The sequence below is a fragment of the Lytechinus pictus genome, chromosome 1, assembly GCF_037042905.1.
Source record: "Lytechinus pictus isolate F3 Inbred chromosome 1, Lp3.0, whole genome shotgun sequence".
NCBI lineage: Eukaryota > Metazoa > Echinodermata > Echinoidea > Temnopleuroida > Toxopneustidae > Lytechinus > Lytechinus pictus.
The window spans coordinates 6,197,026-6,222,565 of NC_087245.1; the positions used below are offsets into that span (position 1 = coordinate 6,197,026).

General features: G+C 37.5%; 1 protein-coding gene across 1 annotated transcript in view; it reads right to left on the reverse strand.

Moving 5' to 3' along the window:
- LOC129256438 (NACHT domain- and WD repeat-containing protein 1-like) overlaps positions 1-25,540 on the reverse strand; it is a 39,499-nt gene that overhangs the window by 6,632 nt on the left and 7,327 nt on the right. The window contains exons 2-13 of the mRNA XM_064112752.1: positions 16,385-16,557; positions 15,208-15,410; positions 14,277-14,637; positions 11,941-12,088; positions 11,050-11,367; positions 9,526-9,760; positions 6,808-9,001; positions 6,209-6,471; positions 4,904-5,300; positions 3,327-3,500; positions 2,589-2,799; positions 825-1,094 (exon numbers count right to left, since the gene is read on the reverse strand). Coding sequence (XP_063968822.1) covers positions 825-1,094; positions 2,589-2,799; positions 3,327-3,500; positions 4,904-5,300; positions 6,209-6,471; positions 6,808-9,001; positions 9,526-9,760; positions 11,050-11,367; positions 11,941-12,088; positions 14,277-14,637; positions 15,208-15,410; positions 16,385-16,550 — 4,940 coding nt within the window. The 5' untranslated portion in view covers positions 16,551-16,557. The remainder of the gene's footprint in view (positions 1-824; positions 1,095-2,588; positions 2,800-3,326; positions 3,501-4,903; positions 5,301-6,208; positions 6,472-6,807; positions 9,002-9,525; positions 9,761-11,049; positions 11,368-11,940; positions 12,089-14,276; positions 14,638-15,207; positions 15,411-16,384; positions 16,558-25,540) is intronic.

Sequence of the window (25,540 nt, forward strand, 5' to 3'; positions counted from 1 at the left end):
TGTTTGATGCTTGAATTTTTAGAGATGAATCAAATCTATGTACCCTCCTGCCATAAAATAGGGTGGTATTTTTTATACACCAATGATTACTCAAGATCACGTAAAAATAATTCCTTGACAGTCTTGAAGATTTATTTATCACTTAATATTCACCTACATTTAGTGAGAGTGGACTTTATTTCCGAAGAATCAAGGTTGGTGCAGGATTTGTGTTTTAAGGGCATGAAGATGGCTTAGATAAATGAGAGGAATTTTCAAGGCAAAATAACTTTCAATGGATAAATCAATAGAGATAAATGAAACAAGCATATTGTTGAAAACTTCATCAAATTGTAAATAAGAAAGTTATGACATTTTAAAGTTTTGCTTATTTTTCACAAAACCGTTATATGCACAATACATTGACATGCAAATGAGAGGGTCGATGATATTTCAATTTTTACAGATTTGACAATAAGGACCAACTTGACTGAACCATAAATTGTCTAAACAATGGCAAATCCACATGTGGGGGGGACTTTGTTTCACAGGACAATAAGGAGAAAATTACAAATTTCATATTTCAGATACCTGTAATAAAATCCAAAAGAAATAGTGAGTGAATGATTTCATCGGTCCCCTAATTTGCATACAGACCAGGATGTGTATATAACTAGTCTGTGAAATTAAGTGAAACTTCAAAATGTCATAACTTTCTTATTTTACATCTGATTTTGATGTTTGATGAAATCAAAGTGTTATGCTTGTTGGATTTTTCTCGTTATTCAAATCAACTTTTTCTTGGGGTTGTATTGTCTGTCAACTAATGAATAAAACAAACAAACCTGATGTCAGATCTATCTGCTTTCTCTAGTAGCATATCAAGAATGAGAACCGTTCCAGATTTATTCTCTGCTGCCAATCGATAACGGTCCTCACTGCCATAGACAAGGTCTATATTCTTGATCTGAGATTTGCAATCAAACGATGCCAACATCTCCATGGTAGGAAGATGCCAAGCTTTCAAGGTACAATCACGGGATGCAGTCACCAAATACTGGTCATCTGATGATATACACATATCCATGATGGCATGGTTGTGACCAACCAGCAGTCTAAAAGTGCACAAATCATAAAGAATATTGACTTTCATACAAAATTTCAAACATCAACAATGCTCGTTATTGATTTTTGCAGATCACTAGATCCATGATGTATTCATATTCTCTACTCTAACAAATGTTTCCTCACAGGAACTGTGCACGGCCGTTACCCTGGTGGGCAAGCTACATTGACTTTTACAAACATTTTTACCCTGCACTATGCAAACTCCTTAATGTGCATTAAACATCCAATCATGTCTCTTTCGTATTGTCATGGAAGGCCACCAAAGCAATCACTAGATTTTCAATACCACTCTTCTAAGATAAGTAATCAACTGAATTCTAATCAAATTCACTAAGAGAACTTCATCTCCTGTAATAATCTCCATAGCGCTTTGCAGTCAATCTCAAGGATAAACTTAACCATCTTTGTCTCATACAAATACTATATTCAAATCAAATAAATAAGAGCTCCACTGTCAGGCAATCAACGCCAATAAATGATTTGAATTAAAGCAATAATTTAAAGGAGGCAGCTTATGCTGTGAATGATAATATCAAATTTATGTTTACTTATCTGGGGGCCATTTCATAAAGCTGTTCGTAAGTTAAGAGTGACTTTAAGAACAACTGGTGATCCTTTCTTGAGGTAAATAATGTTTATTGGTGATTATCTAGCATGTAAGAAAGGTTCATCAGTCATTCTTAAATTCGCTTTTAAAGGGATGGTCTGGGCTGAAAGTATTTATAGCTTAATAAATAGAGTAGAATCCACTGAGCAAAATGGCAAAAATTTCATTAAAATCGGATAACAAATAACAAAGTTATTGAATCTTAGAATTTAGCAATATTTTGTAAAAACAGTCGTCATGAATATTCATTAGGTGGACTGATGATGTCACATCCCCACTTGTTCTTTTGTATTTTATTATATGAAATTAGGTTTATTCAATTTTTTTCCTCCAAGAACTAGAAAAATTGGATTGACAACTGATTTAGTGCATTACATATTTATTGCTGCAACTTATTTCATTATAAGGGAGACATATTATTCACACACGTATGAAATAATGAAAAAAAAAAAATTTATGTAATAACATAAGAAAACGGAAAGTGGAGAAGTGACATCATCAGCCCGCCTAATGAATATTCATGATGACTGTTTTCACAAAATATTGCTTAACTTTAAACTTCAATAACTTTATTATTTGTTATCTGATTTTGATGAAATTTTCGGCATTTTGCTCAGTGAATTCTACTCTATGTATTAAGATACAAATATTTTCAGCCCGGACCATCCCTTTAACTAACGAACAGCTTTATCAAACACTCAACTGGATTGAAACATCAATCATATATTTATAACCTGTTATTATTGCTATCCCTTTCTAAAGAACAGAAGCACTCAATATTATTTATCACAGATATGATGCTTTTGGAGTAGACAACTTTTGGAAGGAATACAAAATAGAGCTTAATTTGAATAAATAACAGTTGTTTACTTACTGGTCATCATCAGCCAAAAAATCCCAGACATGAAGCTGCTCCACACCAGCATGGGTTCCCCAGACAATCTTAGAACTGTCGTGAGTAAATGCACAACAGATCACCTCTGACACATGAACTGCCATACGCTTGACCACTTGACCAAAGGAGTTTGGAGACAATGACCAAAGGATCATCTGCTTGTCATTGGCACCCGTCACTGCATACCGACCTACAGCAGCCAAGAAAGAAAACAAAGACAAGTTTTCAACAGGAGGTAAAGAGGTAGAATGCTCTTATTCATATTTTCAGGGATTCATGAATTAAGAAAGACCTGGTCCTGACCCGCCCCTCTCCCTCAAAAAAAAATGTATCAAGAATGAAACAATTTTGAAAATTGAACTATGAACAAATGAATGAACATGACAAAGCATACAGTAGAATACAATAAAGAAGAACACCAAATGCCCAATATAACAACTTAATCATTAGAAATCAGGGGCCCATAACACAAAGGTTAGCGATGATCGTAGAACATTTTTTATGATTGATTGCATTGACTACAATGTACAATCAATCGTGAAAATCAAGTGTACAATTAATTGTTAACCTTTGTGTTACGGGACCCTGGACTTCCTAAATTCTATTTTTAAGAAACTCAGAACAATGTAACAATATCATCAATGAAAGAGGAAAACAAATTGGTACTGCTGTTGAGATCACATAGAAAAGAAGTGTTTATATAACACGTAAGCATACCATCACTAGAGACAGCAAGACATCGTATAGATGCATTGTGCTCTTTGGCAGATAGAAGACATTCTCCTGTGTCATATTTCCAGAACTTGAGGACTCCTTTGGCATCTGTTGATATTATGAAACTATCTTTCTCTCGTGTCACTGTCTTTACATGTCCTACTGGAGCTTCATGTTCTGTGCACACACATCAAAATATAAATGAATACAAAATTGATATGAGTCAACCCAAGCATTTGTTACACAATAATTATGATGTTCATGACAACATTGGTCATCAGGAGTTGAATCTCAAAATGAGACAAATATGAACATAAAACAAGTGGAGCACCTCTGGCAGTCTCGCCTGCATTATGCGATTCGATATAGCAGCAGTACTGACTTTGAGAACAGCTATTGAATAATTATTCACACAAGAAAACATTCATATGATAATAAAATATGTCCATTGACCCAAAATGACCTTCGACCATGATCATGTGACCTAAGACGTGTGCAAAACAATCATTCTGACTTAATTACTCTTATGTCTATGTTACATGAACTAGATCCATAAACTTTATAAATTATGATGCCAATTCAGCAAATACCCCCTACACGGCCAGAGTTCATTGACCTTAAATGACCTTTGATCTTGGTCATGTCCCTGAAATGTGCACAGGATATTCAGGGATACATGGTTGCTCTTGTGTTCAAGTTTCATGAACTAGATCCATAAACTTTTAAAGTTACGATGACAATTCCACAAATACCCCCAACATAGCCAAAGTTTGTTGACCCCAAGTGACCTTTGACCTTGGTCATCATGTGACCTGAAACTCAGGCAGAATCTTCAGTGATATACCATTACCTTTATGTCTAGGTTTTATGAACTAGGTCCATATACTTTCTAAGTTATGACAACATTTCAAAAACTTGACCTTGGTTAAGATTTTGATATTGATTTCCCAAACATGGTCTAAGTTCATTGACCCTAAATGACCTTTGACCTTGGCCATGTGACCTGAAACTCAGGCAGGATATTCAGTAATACTTGATTACCATTATGTCCAAGTTTCATGAACTAGGTCCATATACTTTCTTCTAAGTTATGATGACATTTCAAAATCGTAACTTTGGTTAAGATTTCAATGTTGACGACGACGACGTTGAAAAAGCGGCGCCTATAGTCTCGCTCTGCTATGCAGGCGAGACAAAAATGGCAGACAAAAGTGGTTCAAAGATAAAAAAAATATAAATATTTTCTACCCAAATTCAAATTTCCAGTAACACTTTGGGTGGAACCCATCAGTGAATACAACTATTGTAAGAGTCAACTTTGCCAATAATTTTAATCAGATTGTTGAGGCTAAGGATAGTACTATTTGACATTTGAAGAAAGTCAGTATTGCCTATTTAAACCACTGGAGGATTAGAGGAACCTAAATGATGACATCTGTAATAGTCATAGCTGCTGGTCTTTAAATCTAAAGTGTCTTTACTCTTTATTATAGGTCTCAATGATTAATAAAGTGGCTTACATGCAGGGTGATTAATAGCAGATAACATTTATAACAAAATCATTCAACCAAAGGTCGTACCTTTCAAAGTAAGTCTGCATGACTTGGTATCCAAATCCCAGACCTTTATCATCTTATCCTGCGATGCAGAGACAACCTCATTATCTTGTCCAACTGCCAACCATAGGATGCCTTTCTCATGACCTTCAAGATCAAACACATCTCCACCTTCCTCTGTTGATTGGTCTAATTTCCAAACACGAAGCCTGCCCTCCTCTTTAAATCCACCAATCAAATTCTTGCCGTCTCTGCTGAAGATCAGCTTGGAGGTAAATCCTGCTTCACGACGGGTCACATGGCAGTCATAGAAACTAGAGAACTTAACGGATCCCTCTTGTCCACTGGTTATAACTGTGGAGTCATCCGGAGTAAACTTGACAACAACTGCATGTCCACTGTGTCTCTCCCTCTTAATCATCTGCAAGAAGGTAGACAATGAATTACGAGATGATCAAACTTTTGAAAAATTTCCGAAACTAAAGACTGGAAAAAATGTGTTCTGAAAAGTTTAACAAACTATTTAATCAATCTATCAATCAATCAACCAACTGTGATTGCAGCTTTTCAATATATATCTACAAGAAGATTTTGACACAATCTCTATTATTACTGGCCTGATGCATAAACTGGACTGTTAACCATCAGTGAAAGGTGAGCTTATATGACACCTAGATAGATCCTTGGCATTTGATTGGTTGTTTGATATCGATCATTCGGACCATTTTACAATGACGTCATCGGCCGTGCAATTTAGGATCCATTCATCATGCAATTTTGGATCCATATGATTTTGTCCATTGCACACGCAACAATCAACAGACCAAGCTCGCAATGCATGATCACATTTTGCATCGAAACTAATAAATTTCCTATGAAAAATAATCTAGTTTTAAGTGTCATATAAACCAAAAAAATGTTCCTTCATTCGTGCAATGGACAGAATACTTCATTCGGAGAAAGATGAAATGAAATGATCCATTCAACTCAGCTACGCCTTGTTGAATGAATCATTTCATCTTTTACCTAATGAAGGATTCTGTCCATTGCACTCATAAACATTCATTATTTGTATATTAATTGCCCATGATGGATTTAAACAATATGTGTAATTGGATTACATTCCTAGTCTGCATGCACTTTTTTTCCAAACAACAAACCAAAGGGCTAAAAAATGGAACAAAATTAATTTTATTTTCTATGTAAATTTGGGACATATCTTCTTTTTGATCAGCTAACTTTATATGTTGCACATCATTGCAGAAGCTCTTCACTTCATCTATTTTCAGTTTCTGTACTTTGTTCATTGAAGTTCATTAAGACTATTACCGTTTCCTTGGTATAGACCCACATCTTAGCGCTTTTATCATTCGATGCAGAGTAAAGCACTCTCATCTTTGTTCCAGTAACATCTGAGATCCATGAAGAATGTCCTTCCAGTGTAGTGATGAGAGGACACTTATCATCCTTTGGCGCCAGGTCCCAAACCTTCAGAAAGTCATCTTTAGAACATGATACTAAGATAGACTTGGACCCTGTTTCCTTGGGGTCTGCTGGCCAGTGCCAAAGGCAAGTAACCATACCATCATGACCTGTAAACATACAAAATGATTCACACAAGATCAAAATCAAATGCCAAACAGAATTGTTTTGTTGAAGACAGAACATACATGTGTAAATACGAACGGTTCATATAAGTGTGCATTGTTCATACAACTTTGGTGTATAATTTATTCCCATTCCATTTTCTACACATTTATGCATTTGTTGGTTAAAATTTAGTTCTGTCATGTCATAATGAATGTGTTTGAGTTTTGATAGCAAGTGTCCCATAAGATTTAATTTTACTCTGAGAAATCTACAATGAAGTAAATGTAGCTAAAATATTATTAACATACCAAATAATAATCTGAATATTAAACCCCTACCTTGACATTTCAACAAAGCTGAGCCCTCAGTCATATTCCAGACACGAACAGTAAAATCAGCTGACCCAGAAGCAAGTAAATCATCTGATAACACTAAGAGACAAGTAACAGCTTTCCTGTGACCTTCCAGGACCATATCAGGGCCACTTGGTTTGCATGCATATCTAGAGAGCTTGATGGATCCATTGCTATCACCAGAAGCAAGAGTCTGCACAGACCTTGCATGGGCAACCACTTTCATGTCATTGTTCTTATGAGCTTGGAATGAATGAAGACACTCTTTAGAGGTGATGGACCAATGTCTGAAGAAACCATCCTGGCAACCGGTCAGTACTTCATCATCACTTTCAAAGAAGGAAAAGTTGGCAGTTTTAGGGTGTTCAAGCTTAGTCAAGAGCTGTCCATTATTGAGGTCCCAGATATAGACATTTGACCCTTTGTCTGATCCACCAATGGCCAGTGAACCAGTTTCATTGATCTGAAGAGAACTGACAGCATGGTTATCACCAGTCTCAAGTTTCCACATGCACTCACCGCTTGTGAGTTCAAACATTCCCAACAGCTGACAACCAAAGATAACAAATCTATCATCACGACTGATGGTAAGGGATAATGCTCCAGATGCCTTGCTTCCTGCCCTGATTTGCAGAGTATGTATGAGCTCTGCATTTTCTTCATCCCAAACATTAGCCATGGGATAGTCATTGGCATCTTTGCACGCTGTTACTATTACATCTCCTTTGCCAGTGCAAGCAATAGCCTCTACTCTTGATGGGTGACCTGCCAAAGATGTCTTCAACTGTCCTCCAGGAGGGATCAGACATGCTCCTCTAGGAATGATTAAAGGATGCTGGGTAGTCCTTACCCAGGACTTAGCTCCTTCAAGTAATTTTTTTATATTGGGGTACTTGTCCATCAGGTCATACATCCTCCCAAGAAGCTGGCCTGCTAAACAGAAAGGGTCTTCTTTCAGATTACTACCAGACAAGTACAAGGCCTCAAGAAGAATGCCACTTTCTTCATCGAATGTGGAGAAATCATTCACAAGTTCTAGAAAGCTAAACGCTCTTATCTTGGTCAGAATCCACTCAAAGTTGTACATGATATGCTGCACCATACCCTCAGGGATCCCATTCACCATTTCACACTGCATCAGATGGAAAGGTAGCTCATGCAGTTTTCTGAGATTGAAGACATTCTCCCCAAACATAAGGGGTTGAGGTGAGACAAGACGGTCTGCATTTGGGAAATCCTTTTTGCGCCTCTCAAGTCGAATTGGCCTGATTTTCCCTCTGCTGTATTCTCCAAGAAACATATCTGCAAGAACTTTGTGTCTGTCCATTTTGGACTGTGGGTCACCAAGGTAACGCCTTTCTGCAGTTTCAATGAACTGTCTATGATACCAAGCAATCACTGTTTTTCCACCAGCCTGTCGTTCTGTAATGAATTCCCCGATGTCTTGATGCAACCTCTTCCAGACTGAAGGCGGAATACGAACAACCCCTTCCACTGGAGGATCCCAGTACTGATAGACATCATTGAGAACTTTATCATCACAAGATAGGACATCCTCTATCTCTGCTTCAGTTAGACCACTCTTTCCTGCAGTGAGGTAACCCAGTGCATGAGCTACAAAGATAAGCCCATGACGATCTTCAAGATCCTGAAACATCACATTGATAGCATCCACTACAGTGGTAGGAAGTTTAACATCTTCTACTGACTTGTACGATGGCCATGTTACGAACTCCTCAAACAGTAGCTTAAGAAAGAGTGGCTGAGGGCTCTTACTGAAAGCATCAGTTACCACTTTTACTTGTTGATCATTTAACCTCCGTTTTCTTTCTTTCAACCAGCCATTCATGATGGCAATTCCATTCTCTTCACCAACAACTTCCATGCAAATATAGCACCTAGGATCTGTCAGGGTCTTCTTGATGTTGTCCAGAATGTTGTGTTCATGAGGCAGCATAGACACAACAACATGGACATGTTCTGGGAGTGTTTTTAGAAGCCAGTTCATCTTATGGGCGTTGTTATTGGAACTGAGCTGGTCAATACTGTCAAACAGCAGCAGGAGTGGTTTATCTTTGGTTGGAAGCATTTCAATCAACTTATTGAAGAGCTGAACCAGTTCTGAGAAATCTCTTGAGTGGTTGGATAGGAGCGGTGGTGCACCATAAGCATAGCAAATCTGTTGAAAACAAAAATTGTATCAAAGTCAGTCACATTCACTTGCAGGCTTACTTACTTTCTGAAACTTTCCATATCATGTCCTAAATCTGGAGAAGTTACAAAACTGATTAAATGAATATCAAACTTGGATCTCCATTATTATAATAAGTATAATGCCTGTCTCCTTCCAATCCATAGGTGTCATGTTATGCAATCATCCCATGATTGCTATAGGTACCTGGTAAGATGAAATTTCTCATTAGCAGGGGACATTATTAGACCCTCTCAGTTTACGAAAGTGCAGAAATCTTTGCGCTTCTTGAGGATAATTTTTTATAATATTGCGCATTATTAATGTCAATCTTGAGATGGCAAAATAATTGATTACCTAACTGTTCATTGTTTGTCACATGCTTCCAAAGTGCAGATTCGATTATCAAAATACATATTCAGATGGTCAACTTAATTCCAAAGCATTGGAATTGTATTTTAGTCTTTTGCTGATTATATTATTGTTGAACCTGCCTTTAATATAATGTATACCTGTTTACACATGCTCTGCAATGTGGCATGGATGGTAGAGCTGTTGGCTGATGTCCCTAGAAACCTGAGTACAGTCACACATCCTTCAATCCATTCTCTTGAGTGCCTTGCAACCATAGCCATGACCGATGTCTTCCCAGATCCCGATATACCATGGACAACTAGGGGCTTGGACATGTTTGAAGAGAGGTAGGACCTGATGGATGATAGGATATCTTCCCTTCCTTGAAAGGCACTGTATAATACATAAAAAGCATAAGGGGCAAAGGAAAGCACTAAATCATATCACTTGTAAAGGTAAGGGGCCCATTTCATTAAAAAAAACTAACTATGTCAACATTGCCATTACCATGGCTGCTGAGCCTTGTTACCATGGAAGTTGTCAAAATAACAAAGTTGCCATAGTTGTAACTCATGAAATGTACATCAGGGGCTCCGTTTCATAAGGACTTGCAACTGTTGTTACTTTGCCATTACGGCAACTACCATGGAAACCCTGATTATGATTGGCTGCTGAGTCCTGTTACCATGGTAGTTGCCGTAATGGCAAAGTTAAAACAGTTGCAAGTCCTTTATGAAACGGGCCCTTGATCTATCAAATTATGTATAAGAGCACAAGGCAAACAGCATACATGATAAAGGAAGGTACTACTATATATTAAATCACAAGTACAGACTTGGGGGGGGGGGCTTATAAAGAGTTCAGTTTGTTAAGAATTCATGCTTCATTTGCTTCACTTGCACATATATATTTCAAGCTAAATGATAAAAATTCTATCTGGTACTGTGTATCCCGTGGGCGTTATCTGAGCAATTTGCTAAATCATTATATACCACGCACAACTACGAATTTAAGTGTTTTAGTCAAACTTTATTCTTTGTGATACATCCCCCTATTTATCAAATTTTTAATAATCCATGGTATTTTTATAGCATTATTTCCACTTGGGTAAATGCTCAAGGGACTTTAAGAAGCAAGAGAGGAAGACAAAATGATCAAGAGAAATCTCTCACACATATGGATGAAAAAAAATCAGGGTCGGTCCAGCATGAGCAAAAGCTTGTTCCTATCAAATAATATGTAGAGAGCATGGGGGAAGGGGTTGATGCACCGCTTCAATTAGTCAAAGGTCTTCTGATTCCCCCTCCATGACCCACTCACTGACAATGATGTTTTGTGTTTTTTATGTTTTCCCCCATTCTTGCTAAATAGAAGAAGAATAGGAGAAGAATGACCTTGCCTTTAAAAGATACAAATTTCAGACCTGATGACATGTCACACAACCATAAAACTAAACTACATTCAGACATGATAACACAGATCATAAATGTATTTTTTTTAATAAGGACAAAGTGTCACCTTGTCCTTACCCTTAACAAAATAACTTCACTTTCATGTATATTCCCAGAAGAAGTGGGCAAGTATTTATTAACATACACATTTTTTTTCTATTTTCCTTTGTCATAAGAAATGCAATTTTATTTTATTTTTCCTTCCAATTTATATTGCATGAATATCCATACCTGCATTTTGTTTTACAAAAGAATGCATGATGTAGCAGTTCTCTCTGGAGCTGACTTTTGACTGGATTCACAACCTTTGACCTTTGAGCTTCCCACTTCTTGTCTATCATGGCCTTCATTCTGTGTTCAAAGATCTCACACATCTGCTCAAGGTATTCTGCATGCCCTGGGCAACCAATTGGGTCAATTCCTTTATCACACCATGGTACAGTGAAGGTATGAAGTGCTTGGGATGGTACCACACCGGGAATGTATTCTTTCTTCAGCCTTGTGAGTAACGTCTGCGACTGCTCAACAAACTCTAGAGTTTGATTGTCACTGCAAAATGGAAGTGTACATAATACTGTATAAGCTAAAGTTATAATAGTGATTGTCTAATTTTCACTTACTTGAAAACTACAACATCACTAAAATTTCCACTTTTACACTATTTCATTGCAACACATGAAAACATTGTCTGTTTTTTTAAATAATTTATAAAAAGAGATTTGTTTGCAGTGATCCCAAAATACAGCTCTTTGGTAGTCATATCTCTTCATTAATATCACCCAATACAGTACCATGAATATTTACTGAATATATATCACAACAAACAAACTCTACTTGATATACCTCTGTAGTTCAAAGTCTCATTTACACATGAAAAAGTGAACATAGGTTGCCAGGCTTCCATTTTAAAGGCATGTTAGATAATATTTAATATATTCATTTTTTTTCTATGTATATCTATCCCAGGGCAGGATGAACTTAATATAAAAATAGAAAATTCATCAAAATTAACTCCATTAAGAAGGAGATACTAAATATGTAAGACAATTTTTTTACAGTAAATACATGAGTGAGGGACAAACATAAGACCCACTATAAACCCCAGGCTAGGGCCTTACTTACTCATCAGTTTGAATGTCAGTAAACTTAGACAAAGCATCTTTCTGCTTATAAGATGGTTCCATATCTTTGAAGTCTCTGGTGAAGAAGATACAAGTATCTTCAACATTGGTATTGTCTTTCAATCCATGACGAATTTCCTCTTCAGTCACTGTAAAAATTATTAAACAGAAGACTTTTGAACAGTACTTCAGCTACATGTACATTCTTTCCAATATTAGAGAGTCAAAAGGGGCCTAAGCTTTCGATCCTAGCAGAATCTTCGTCGGAGGCAAAATGACAAACATATAAAGTGGAACAACCATAATATAGACCACAAACATTCAACAGCAACACTAGAAACGAGGAGACAAAAGGGGCATTAGTGAGAAGAGATGACCAATCAGGTTAATGAAGGGGATGAAAGAAAAGGAGTGGGCAGACACAAAGAGAAGTGGGTGTAGGCCAAAGAAAGACATCAAGCCAAGAGGGATTAAAATGTGAGGCAGGCAACATCAAACAGGATCTGGAACAAAACAGTGATAGAGGGTATGAGGAAGAGATGAATAACAAGAGAATTAGTGAGAGGTGGGTCAAACAGGTAACAAAGAAAGGCATAATAAACTGGTGCATAAGAGTGGGGAAAAGGGAAAGAATGGGGAACAACTGATATGGTGCAAAATACATAAGTATGTATGATGGAGTAATAAACTAAGAGAAGTAAGTGAGTGTAAAAATAAACCTGTAAGAGTAAAAGTATGTAAATATTTCCAAAAAGGAATGTATATGAAAAGAAAATATATATAAATATATATACAAAGGGTGTAACTGATATAGTAACCCGCTGGGTGTGAGGGGAAAAAAACAGAAGACTATATATATATAAAAAAATAATTAAAAAAAATGGAAGGGAAGCAAATTGCCTAAAAGGGTAAAAGCAAATTAAGAAGCTGATGCTGTATGAGAGAGGGGGTGTATTAAGGAAAAAAAAACATAGTAAACATGAAAATAAGCAAAATAAATAAGAGGTAAGTGAGTGGAGAGAGAAAAAAAATATATATATAATAATAATAATTATAATAACGTCTGAATAAGGGAAGGAAAATTGGAGCTGAGCTAGTATGAGATATGGGAGGAAAGTGGAGGCAGAAAGTATAATGTAACTAATCTAAAAGAGCTGAGGGGAAAAATTATATGTGTACACAAATGGAAAGTGGATAAATCAGTCGTTTCCCTCTTGAATGTTCAGGCCATGAGGTTGGATGGTGCGAAGTCGTCTCATCCAGAACTTCTCTCTGCTGGTACGGACTGAGTCGGGACGGGTACCTAAAGATTCGATGCCCTGTAGCATCATGTCAGTGATGGAGTGGTTGGGAAGGTTAAAATGGCGGCCAACTGGAGTGTCCAGCTTTGCTGTGTTGACGGTGGATCTGTGCCCGTAGAATCGTTTCTTGAGTGTGGTCTTGGTTTCCCCTACGTATTGTACCCTACAAACTCTGCAAGTGATGAGATATACAACATTAGTGGTAGTGCATGTGATGTTGCCCTTGGTTTGGTGAGAAAGGCTGGTAGAGTTGCTGGTGAGTGTCGCCCTCGTGAATGTGTATTTCACATATAATACACCTGTTGCTGGTGCATTTGAAGGTGCCATGCTGTATGGGAGAAGAATGGTTAGTGAGGGAGGGCAATTCAGCACGAACAATGAGGTCCCTGAGATTCAGTGGTCTTTCCAATATTGACAGTTGATTGGGACAACTTTATGTTTCTAAAAATAAAAAAAAGTTTTTCTTTCATTTCAGGTTATTTTTCTCCCCTCTCAGTTGTATGAATTAAATTAGAAATTAAAATCTACGTACAAGTCAAACTCTGACATTTGGTTCATGTTACAGAACATAGACAATTTTCAAGTGATTTGAAAGTTCAAAACTATCTAGCTTTCTCATTAATCTTGAGATGTCATTCAAACATGATGATCTTTATTTAAATAAAAATAAAAGCTTACAAGAAATTCATATATTTATAATTATGATAACACCATTCATGTATAATGCATATCATATCAACATCCATATGCGCTTCCAAAATACATATATTATTACACTGGTTTTAGAACACAGTCTCTAATAACACGGAAGCATTTCAAGGAATACATTCATGCCATGTACTCACCTGGGTAGAGTGCAGCACAATGGAGATCAATTTCTTGCTGAAGAAAATTGGCGGGATCTGAAACCATGACCCTCTATTTCAAAGTCAGGAGACTTATCCACTAGGCCACAATGCTCTATGATATAAGTGTTTCTATTTTACATACCTCTACAACTATTCAGTTGATAGACAGAATGATAACCATGACTCACCAGACATAACAAGTTCATGCATTTCCTCCTCAGTGAAGACACCTTCTTGTCTAGCCAAGGTGGCAGCCAAATCAAACACCTTCCTCATCTTATCAAAGACCACCCACCACTTCTGTCTTGTCTCACTCTGCTTCTGTGAATCACTAGAATCATAGTAGTCAGGAAGGTGGACAGTGATAGGCTGCAGTACGTAGACAGGTGGAATAGCATTGGTGTCTTCTACATACCACTTCCGTATGAGATCTACATCTTCTGCCGAGATGCTGTCATCTTTTGAGACAGTATCCATGAGCTTTTCAAACATGCCTGACGAAATGGTGGCATTGAGTGGCCGGTAGCCATACTTATCACCCAAGATACCCTACAAATAAAGACATATATCTCAGATCAGAACAATTACTCTTTCAACAGGGATTGAAGATTCAAGTAAATAATTTAAATCATTATTATCATAGTACTTCTTTGGGTGTGGATGAAAATATTGCAATATCCTACAAAGACTTCAATTATAATAATGAAAGAAGGATGCAGAATTATTCACAAAAAATGGGAATACTAAAAAAGATCAACATCATAGCATAACCGGTGTGTTAGCTCAGTTGGTAGAGCGTCCGTCTCACAACCGGGAGGTTAGGAGTTCAAACCCCGGCCGCGTCAGACCAAAATACGTTAAAAGATGGGAGTTGCTGCTACCCTGTCTGGCGTTCAATGATTAAAGGGATACGGTAGAGCCTTGTCTGTCTGGTGCTGAAGAGTGGCTGCTGGGCCCACAATCAATTGGGCAAAGGAAATTTTCAGAGTATTTCATTTCATGTCTATTTCAAACAATAAAATAAAGATTTTCATCTTTTCATCAATAAACAACGTAAAATATTTAGAAAACACATGTACATGTACATGTATTTGAATTATATCAAATGAAACTTCTTACCACGAAGTAAGGTCCCTGAGACATACGTTTACACCTGTCAATTTCATTAAGGCACAGGAATGATGTCAGGTGATCTGCTGTGGCACTATCTCGTACACCCCATCTCATATCAACCACTTCAAACTCAAGCATCTTTTCATGGCAGTATCTACCAAGCTCTGGAAACACCTCCCTGATTAACTTATTCCTTTCCTCCTTCATGTCTAAAGGGAGAAAGATCATTGCACAAAGTGATGCCATGAACAGTCTGCACACACGTTTCAGACTCTGGTCTTACATATTGGCCTACATGTTTCAAATTGTAATTTTACTTACTAAGTTTTATTTACATTCATGTACTTCATTATTTTACTTGATTTTATGTGCTTCTGGGGCTGGGCCCTGTTGCATTAAAGTAATACTAAAACGTAACTAACAAAGTAAGAAGGCTCAACAGCCAATCAAAATCAAGGAATTCATGAATTATACCATTGGACAGTAAAGTTACTAAAGCAACAGAGACCTGGTCTCATGATTTGACTTTGATCATGAAAACCACCTATATGTACAGTATAAACCTATCCCAAAGGGTCAAAATATCTCCAGTACACGAATACTGATAGCCAGTAAATGTAACATATCGATAAATGGTTAACATTAGAGGTGCCGTGGAGGTGCCGTGGCCGAGTGGTCTAAGGCGCCTGGCTATACATGGAAAGTCCGGGGTTCGATCCTCGGCCGCGACACCTATGCCCGTGAGCAAGGCATTTAATCTACAATGCTATTTTATCCTGCTTTCAAATAAATGGAAATGCTATATGCATTATTGGTAACTAGGTGTGCACTTGTTTAAATAAAAAAATAAAAATAAAAAAATAATAAAAAAAAAAATATAAAAAAAAAAAAAAAAAAAAAAAAAAAAATTAGACTTTAATGATTACAAAAACAGGTTTGAAATAATCTCATTATAGTGTCACTTACAACTGCATTTCATTCCTACCTTAGTCCTTACTGCCATACTAAATGTATGTCTTTCTTAGCATTTACATCATAACCTTTCAGCAAAGCCATTAAAATTCAGACTTGGTGACTCAAAATTACTAAAACCATCACATCATTAATTTGTAAGTTACTTACATACAAATGGCAATTAAAATTCTTGTGCATTCTACATTCTTTTTCAGATTATTTATCTTACCTGTGAAAGTTGAACTAAGGAATATCCTCACTGTGTTTGATTCTTGATCTGGAAGGGACTCAGTCTCACCTAACACTAGGTCCCTAAAACCAACTGGATCACAGTCCTGCTTAGATTCCATCTTGTCCCTGAAACCAAGGGGATCGCAGTTCAGCTTAGAATCCATCTTTGCTCTAATGGATGAAAGAAAAACAAGTGGAATGCCTCTGGCGGTCTCACCTGCATCACGCGATTCAATATAGCAGCAGTGCTGACTTTGAAAACTACTATAACTCACACAAGATGTTCAGTGATACTTGGTTACACTTATTTCCACGTTTTATGAACTAGACCAATACACTTACAGAGATATGATGGTAATTCAACAAATACCCCCAATGTGGCCAAAGTTCATTGACCTTACATGACCTTTGACCTTGATCATGTGACCTGAAACACGCACAGGATGTTCAGTGATACTTGATTACTCTTATGTCCAAGTTTCACGAGTCAGATCCATAAACTTTCAAAGTTATGATGGTAATTCAACAGATACCCCCATTATGGCCAAAGTTCATTGACGTTTGACCTTGGTCATGTGAACTAAAATGCGCACAGGATGTTCAGTGATACTTGATTACTCTTATATCCAAGTTTTATGAACTAGACCAACATATTTTCAAAGTTATGATGGTAATTCAACAAATACCCCCAATTTGGCCAAAGTTCATTGACCCTAAATGACCTTTGACATTGATCATGTGACCTAAAACACGCACACGATGTTCAGTGATACTTGATTACTCTAATGTCCAAGTTTCACGAGTCAGATCCATAAACTTTCAAAGTTATGATGGTAATTCAACAGATACCCCCATTATGGCCAAAGTTCATTGACCTTTGACCTTGGTCATGTGAACTAAAATGCGCACAGGATGTTCAGTGACACTTGATTACTCTTATATCCAAGTTTTATGAACTAGACCAACATACTTTCAAAGTTATGATGATAATTCAACAAATACCCCCAATTTGGTGAAAGTTCATTGACCCTAAATTACCTTTGACCTTGATCATGTGACCTGAAACACGCACAGGATGTTCAGTGATACTTGATTACTCTAATGTCCAAGTTTCACGAGTCAGATCCATAAACTTTCAAAGTTATGATGGTAATTCAACAGATACCCCCATTATGGCCAAAGTTCATTGACCTTTGACCTTGGTCATGTGAACTAAAATGCGCACAGGATGTTCAGTGATACTTGATTACTCTTATATCCAAGTTTTATGAACTAGACCAATATACTTTCAAAGTTATGATGGTAATTCAAAAAATACCCCCAATTTGGCTAAAGTTCATTGACCCTAAATGACCTTTGACCTTGGCCATGTGACGTGAAACTCATGCAGGATGTTCAGTGATACTTGATTAACCTTATGTCCAGGTTTCATGAACTAGGTCCATATATTTTTTAAGTTATGATGACATTTCAACCTTAGGTTAAGATTTTGATGTTGATTCTCCCATGGACCCATTAGGAATGGACATTCAACGAATCCCCTCCTTTGGCACAAAGACCGTCGCCGCTAATCCTTTTATAAACAGAGCGCTGGCAGCTGACACCCATCAAGCCGGTCGTAATAAACGCTCTCACCATGCTCTCACTGATGGACAGCGGAAATCAATTGTACGCTGCTCCTACCCATTGCGATGTTGTTCGTTCACTTTATCAACAGCAACGCACAGCAGCGAACGTTAGCGCTATGAAAATGATAGCAGAAACAAGAAAACAGGCGTGCATAAACATATTTTTTACGTACATCGCTCACAACCGAAAATGAAATGCATTGACATCACCTTGCAGATCCGTATATCTATGGCAAAAAAGCACTTGAAATTCGACGAAAAAACGTTAAAATTTCATCTTTTTCGGACAGTATTGATGTCGATAGTAGCGCTTACCTTCGGTCAGAAGTTGATTTTCATTTGGGCATAAAATTCCACAGGATTGATGAAATTTAACAGGATTTCTTTTGATGGACAGACGACAATCGCACATTATAGACAGCCTAAAATAATGTACTGAAAAACCGGATATGAATTGCGCATTGCATTCTAGGTAATGTAGGGACTTTCCCTTTTGGCAATCGGGGCTAAAACATGACCGCCTTTGGTCGAAAGAGGGCCAGTGATCGATCGGTGACGATCAATGGGCGAAAGGAGCTTGTGTAAACAATCGCCCCGGGCGGTGGTCGTAAAAACCGCGTAAAGAGAAAGTTAAGGGTTAAACAGCGATTTTGACAGCTGGAAACAGGTGGTGGTCATAAAATACTCTCGTTGAATGTCCATTCGTAATAGGTCCATGATTCTCCCAACATGGTCTAAGTTCATTGACCATAAATGACCTTTGACATTGGTCATGTGACATGAAACTCAGGCAGGATGAAATCTAGTAATACTAGATTTACCTTATGGCCAAGTTTCATGAACTAGGTCCATATACTTTCTAAGTTATGCTGTCATTTAAAAAACTTAACCTTAGGTTAAGATTTGGTGTTGACGCCGCCGCCGTCGTCGGAAAAGCGGCGCCTATAGTCTCACTCTGCTATGCAGGTGAGACAAAAATCAGAAAAACTGAAATATGTATACAAAAAAGGTCCTTTTGGTGCAAGTTCAATTCAATAAAGTGACACAATCTCGTTCCTTTTCATGAGGATATCCTGTTTAAAAATTGAAACATTGAGATGGGAACAAGAAAAATTCCAGCCCTATCAAAGAAAGTAAACAAGTCCCTCAGGGCACTAATCCTCCTACGAACAGAAACCACATCAACAACTCTTGTAGACATTTTGAAGGAGTGAATTGTTCATCTTTTTCGCTCGCTCCCCCTCTCCGTCTCTTTGTCATCTCTCTCTCTCTCTCTCACACACACACATATCATTTATCTCTTCCTCTCTCTCTCTCTCCTCCCTCTTACTCTGTCAAAATAAAAACATAAAGACAAACCAAACATTAACGATGCTCTAATAGTGGTCTAGGAATTAGACTATACTATACTATACTGTAGAAGTATGCAACTCCGTGAAACATTGAGATCCAAGTTTGAGGCGAAATTTGGAACCCAATGAGTCAATATGCGTTTGTTCGTAAGGACATGAGAAAAGAGCTCGTCAAGAAAAGGAGACTGAATAAATTATCTTGGCTTTTACTTGGTCCTTTTCAGCCATTCAAAGTAATATCTAGGGTAACTATCAATTTAAAGACCCAGACCGGACCCAAAAATGAAATTGACAAATTATATAGGTCATTTTGCCTCCGACGAAGATTCTGCTAGGATCGAAAGCTTAGGCCCCTTTTGACTCTCTAAATTATATACCAATCGAAAGCTTATAAGTTACTAAATAGAGCAATGTATGCTTTATGCATTTTCACCACTTCCCAGCTGAGTATTTTGCTTAAGAATATTCCAATTATCAGGCTTCGAACCCGGCTTAGAAAATAGGCTTTATTGTGCTTTTCACCTGCCTCGAGACCGTGACGTCATGTTGTGTAAGAAGCGTCGTGATTCCATAGGTTTGTACACAGAACAAGTGGAATGCCTCTGGCCGTCTCACCTGCATCACGCGATTCAATATAGCAGCAGTGCTGATTTTGAAAACTACTATAACTCGCACAAGATAATAAACCATAAATGTCCAGAAATTCGTTTTTGAGTCTTGTGATCTTGTAATGGGATGAGAGAAGCCTGTGTGTGATGCCGCGATGTTTGATCTAATTTTTAAGTTTGACCATGTTTCACCTTGAATTTTTATTCATTTCTAAAAAAATTTAGTTTTCCAACAATTTTTTGATTATATTTAAAAAACCAAAAATATAAAGATTTTTGGGGTTAAAAGTTTTTTCTTTCTTTCATTTTCTTTGCTTTTTATCCTTCTTTCTTCATCCTTCTGTCCTTCCTGCTATCATACTAATTATTTATAATCACATAATAAATTTCATTATTTGTAAAATAAGAATTTGTATCTAAATTGTTCTTCAAAATGGCATCGCTAACCGGATGTACGTCATACATAAGCGATTCAAGGCATTGTATTTGCGTTGTGTACATTTGGATCGAGGGATCTACATGACATCGGTCTGGTAAGAAACCTTTATTTTTACATATTTTGATTCAATATTTTTTTAAACCTTCTTATGCTTTAGGCGTAGGAAAGTTAGAGAATAATAAAATCATGATCATTTTTGTGATTTTTAATAAAAAAGATGGATTTCCTAGTTTACAAATACAAGTATCTCTTATATATGGGAGGGGATTCAAGACTCCATGATGAAGAAGCATAATGTCAAATTTTTCTAAAAGACATCATCATGGAGTCCTCAAGACTGACTAAGTAACGTTAGATCGAGACTGGGGTAGGAGAGAACTTTTTGTTTTTTATTTTACTTTTAGGTTCAATCAATTCTGTGCCTCGATGTCAGGATACTGCCACACGATAGACCTTCATGGCTTCATCCATATAATCGTGGTAAGTGCATAATTTCTGTTTTCACAATTTATTTTGCTAGATATTTTGACCATAATCTACCCTAGTCCCGTGAGTATGGGTAAATAGACGGTGAGCAGGTGAGCTCCTAGGCGACGGCCCAAGCGGGCCGGTGTCCTAGGTTTTTTGGCCCGGGTACCGGCGGTCCAAAACGACTAGTTGATTAGGGCCGCCAGTACAAAACGACTAGTCGATCGGGCCCCCCGGATCCAAATGACTGGTTGAAATTTTTGCCGAAACGACAGGAGAGCCGCCGTTTGGTTCCGTATTCGTCAGAATGTAGCAAATGTAGTAAATATATTCTATAAATATCTGCTTTGGTGAAATGTTTCAATATATATATTGATGTGATTTTTAATGTAATTTCATCCCAATTATTTACATAATTCGGTCTTTAATTAAAAATATTGGTACATCTAGATAAGAGGTATTTCAGCCTCGTACGTTAGGTACCGGTAACATTTTTGCGCACGCGCAGCGCTGCACTGCTTGGACAGTTGATTGACACGATACGACGCAGCCCGGTACCGCGCTGTACTGTGTTAACGAGTGCCTATCCCTTAAGTTGCCCTTCTTAAATGCCCGACCAGTGCCCGATTTCCTCTTACTGTTCTGAGAACTTTTATTTCTTAAAAATAATTTCAAAATGTTATGCCCCCATCACTTGCCCTTTTTCATCTGCAGAGTGCCCCTTTTTACCTTTGATCAAGCGCCCCATTTGAATATGTCGTTATTCTAATAAATGCCTCTTTTCTTTTCTAGATTGTTCAAAATGTGCAGTTTGTTAATGTAAAGTATTTGCTATTAGCGCACTCTTATGCAGGGGCACCTGAACTGGGAAAAGGGGGCACCCCCCCCCCCCCTTTGTGTCAAGGAGCATTAGACTTTTTACCTTAGGGTGCCCTGGGGTAGGCAAGGTGTTGAAAATAATCTGTTTTCACCCAACCCCTTTTGACAATTGAAGAGCTTAATTTAAAAAAAAAGGCTAAATCCACTTTTGACCAAATATATTTTAAAATATAAATTTGTTTATCTTTGACACGGGAATCAAGTGCACCATATCGCATTCCAAAATTTTTGGAAGTTTGGCAAAAATTGAACACAAATTGAGGTTTTTTTAACAGAAGGAGCTAAATCCAAAACAGTTTTATTCCAAAAGGAGCTAAATCCACTATGTTCACTGAGGATTTCTTGATTTAACAACATTAGCTAAAGTTATGGTTTAAATGTTTGTTATGTACCTGTTGTACATATGAGTCTACATCGTCTGCAAATTTTGATATACATAACAGAATTTTACTATTTTTATGAATATTTTTGGATTTAGCTCCTTTTGGAATAAAACATCGAAATATCACCGTCTTCGGAGATTTCAAAAAATTTCCCCCAATTTTCAATGAATAAAAATCTGAAAAATTGCTAGACATGTTTAAATGTGCAAAAAGGCACATTCGACTAAAATTTTATTCCAAAAGGAGCTAAATCCATGAAAATTTAAACCATCAAAATTCCTGAAAAATTGAAATTAGTCGCTAGATTTTATAAACATGATTTAATTTATCTAGTATTGTGATAGCATCATCATATATATCAAAATAGTATATATCAAAATCAGATATTAAGTAGCAGGGGACAAGGGAATATTAAAATTAAATTAAATATTAAAAGTAAATAAAAACCCTTGATTTACTGAAGATCGCTTTATATAGATATAGCTCCTTTTGCAATAAAATTCTTCATATATTAGTCTGAACAGGGATGTGTTAGGAATAGGAAGGATATGAAACTCACGGGTGTTTGATATTCAATGTGGCGTGCCGATATTAACCTTTCGGATCAGAATGGATTATGACGGAGCGAAATATCATTTACGCTTTTTTTCTCTAAAAGCATCGTTTTTCATCAATCTCTTTTGAAAATTTCAAATTAGTTGAAGACAGCAAATAAAAAGCCCTTGTGATGTTTTCATGCCAACATGATATAAAAGAATCGTGAAAAAAAAAGACAAATTTAATTTTATAACTACTTCCAAAATTGACAAATTTCAGCATTTTCCGACAATTTGTGCTATTTTAGAGCTCACTCATTGTGAAAAATATATGATTATGAACATATTTTGTATTACAATTTATCCGTAGTCATGTGTGTTTCCGAGATAATTAGCTTTAAATATTACTCAAATTATGGTGATTTCTGTTCGCTGATACCAATTATACGTACTAATGCATTATCAAAAACTGCACCAGCCAAATAAAAATCCGAATCTCTCTTGTTGCTAAGAGAAACTGTCGGCAAATGAAAATGCCTGTATTGTTGAAACACCTGAAAAGACATTCACATGTTTAAAAGACAATATCCAGTCGTCGGCTCGTCAGATGGGGTTAAAGCAGGCTGGTACTAAAGCGAAGAGATTCCTATCCTCCTAACACATCCCTGGTCTGAGTATTACGTCAAAATCTATACATCACAATTATATATTTTTTAATTGAACAGTCAAAATTTTGCTCGCAGCTTAAAAAAAATGCGTTGTACGCCATGTCTGGCCCAAACTTTTGCCTCATTGCGCCACTGGGGTAGATAGTATACTATTTTTTTAAAATTGTTCTTCATATTTTAAGTGCGCTTTTTGCCTTTTTCCCCTGTGTCCCTCTCCCACTTTAAGATTTGCCCCGCCGCTCCTGATTTTTTCCTCTGTCTTCATATTTCTATATTTTTGGTAAAATATATAGCGTGAGAAATGACTTGCGGACAGAACGTCGCTGGTGTTTTATACTTCAATGATCAGTGAAATGACAATACAAATCTTGTAGCTTCTTTCTTGTGCCAAGCTTTGATCGAAAGCTTAGTGCAATTAAAGTGATATTAAGAAGCTACATAGGCGACGGAAGCGGGGATGGGGGGGGGGGATGGGGGAGCGAGGGTCCTGTCCCCCTAAATTTGAGTGTTTTTTTTTTTTTTTTGCTTGTCAATTTCGTTCCTGCGTCCCCCCTAAATTCAGGTGGACCGCCCTAAAATTGTTTAAAATCGTTATGGTCCCCCTAAAATTTTGTTCACCTTTTTTTTTGCTTCCAGGTAGACCCCCCCCTAATTTTTTTTTGGCTTCCGCCGCCAATGAGAAGCTATACGACCAATTTTGAGTCATTCATTCACTTCTAAATAATATATATATATATATATAGGGCCTACATGTGTGTTATTAAATGCCAGCCAGGTGCGGATCCAGGAATTTCCTGGGGGCATTTTAGTCCAGAAAAAAATTGACAGGCAAAAATTTTAAAAAGGGTTAGCACTTGCACATATACGGTACTTTCGACTTTTTTTGGCTCTCAAAAGGGGGAGGCATGAGCCGGGTGTGCCCTCCCCCCTGGATCCGCGCCAAAGCACCCCCTCCCTCGAGCTTAAGGTCAGTTTGGTGGCGCGCCCATGCACGCTCTTTTATTATTATTTCATCTCCCCCTCTTTCCCCCCTTCATTTTCCTCCCCCCTTATTCCCTCTTCCTTCTTTCCTTTTCTCATACAGGCTACGTTTCGGCCATTTTTTGCGATCTCTTCTTCCTACGTTTTTTTCTCCCCCTTTTATTTTCATATATTTCCTCCTTTTTTTACTACCCGGGTCCCGTGCCCCAACCCCCCTCAAAAAAAAAAAAAAATATATATATATATATGCGCATAGTGTGTGTCTCATTGAGGTGTCACTGAGAGTTCCCTGTGTTTTTGGCAGCCTCATATATTGTTGGACTTAGTTTTCTTGTATTGATACATTCATTTTGATTTCTACTTGATTACTTTGGGGGTTCGAAGAGTATGCATCAGCGTTTACCCCCCCCCCCCCCCCCATCACCATAGTCGCCAATCTCATCCTATTTCTTGCTTGGTTATAGACAAACCAGCCATATTGGTGGATATAAGTTCACACCCCGAATAGCCCAGGCGCACAAAGGGAGCACGCAATGTTAATTTAGGGCGTCATGGCGCACAAAGCAGCCGTCCCCGGATGTTTAATTACATGTAATTGGAAGAGTACTATAAATGCATACGACTCTTTAAATAACTTGAGATTCTCAAATCGGCAACTGTATCTGTTCTGTGGGTGTGTTTGACTTGGATGAGACAATTGGTTGAAAAGGACGACTGGAATATCACATTCTTGCTGTAGGGGTGATAATGGTGCATGAACAGCGTATCGGAACAAATCGCCTGGTCGGAAAAAATCGACTATGACGATCGCATCACACAACAAAACCCGGTACTAATCGACGGGATAAGTAAAGCGCTTGGCTTGGACAGCGCACGGTTCGGATCTCCTCTGACAAACACGCAGCAATTCAATGACAAAGGGATTGTAGCAGTAGCGAGAAAATTAGAGCGAGCGTACGAGAGTGCACACGCCGAAGCTAACCCGGTGGGAAGTGGCGGGAAATTCGAAAGGGCTATACAACCCACGTGGACGCCAGGACCAACTGGACAAGTCTTCTTAACAGCCATCTTAAGCTTCAAATTTTATTGGAAATCTGACTCAGCATTACTCAAACACAAACTGTGAGCTCTAAAGTTTTCTGATTTGTTAATATTTTGCACATTATAAGATAAGATTTTACCTATTTGGCGTTTATATTCATTTACTCATTA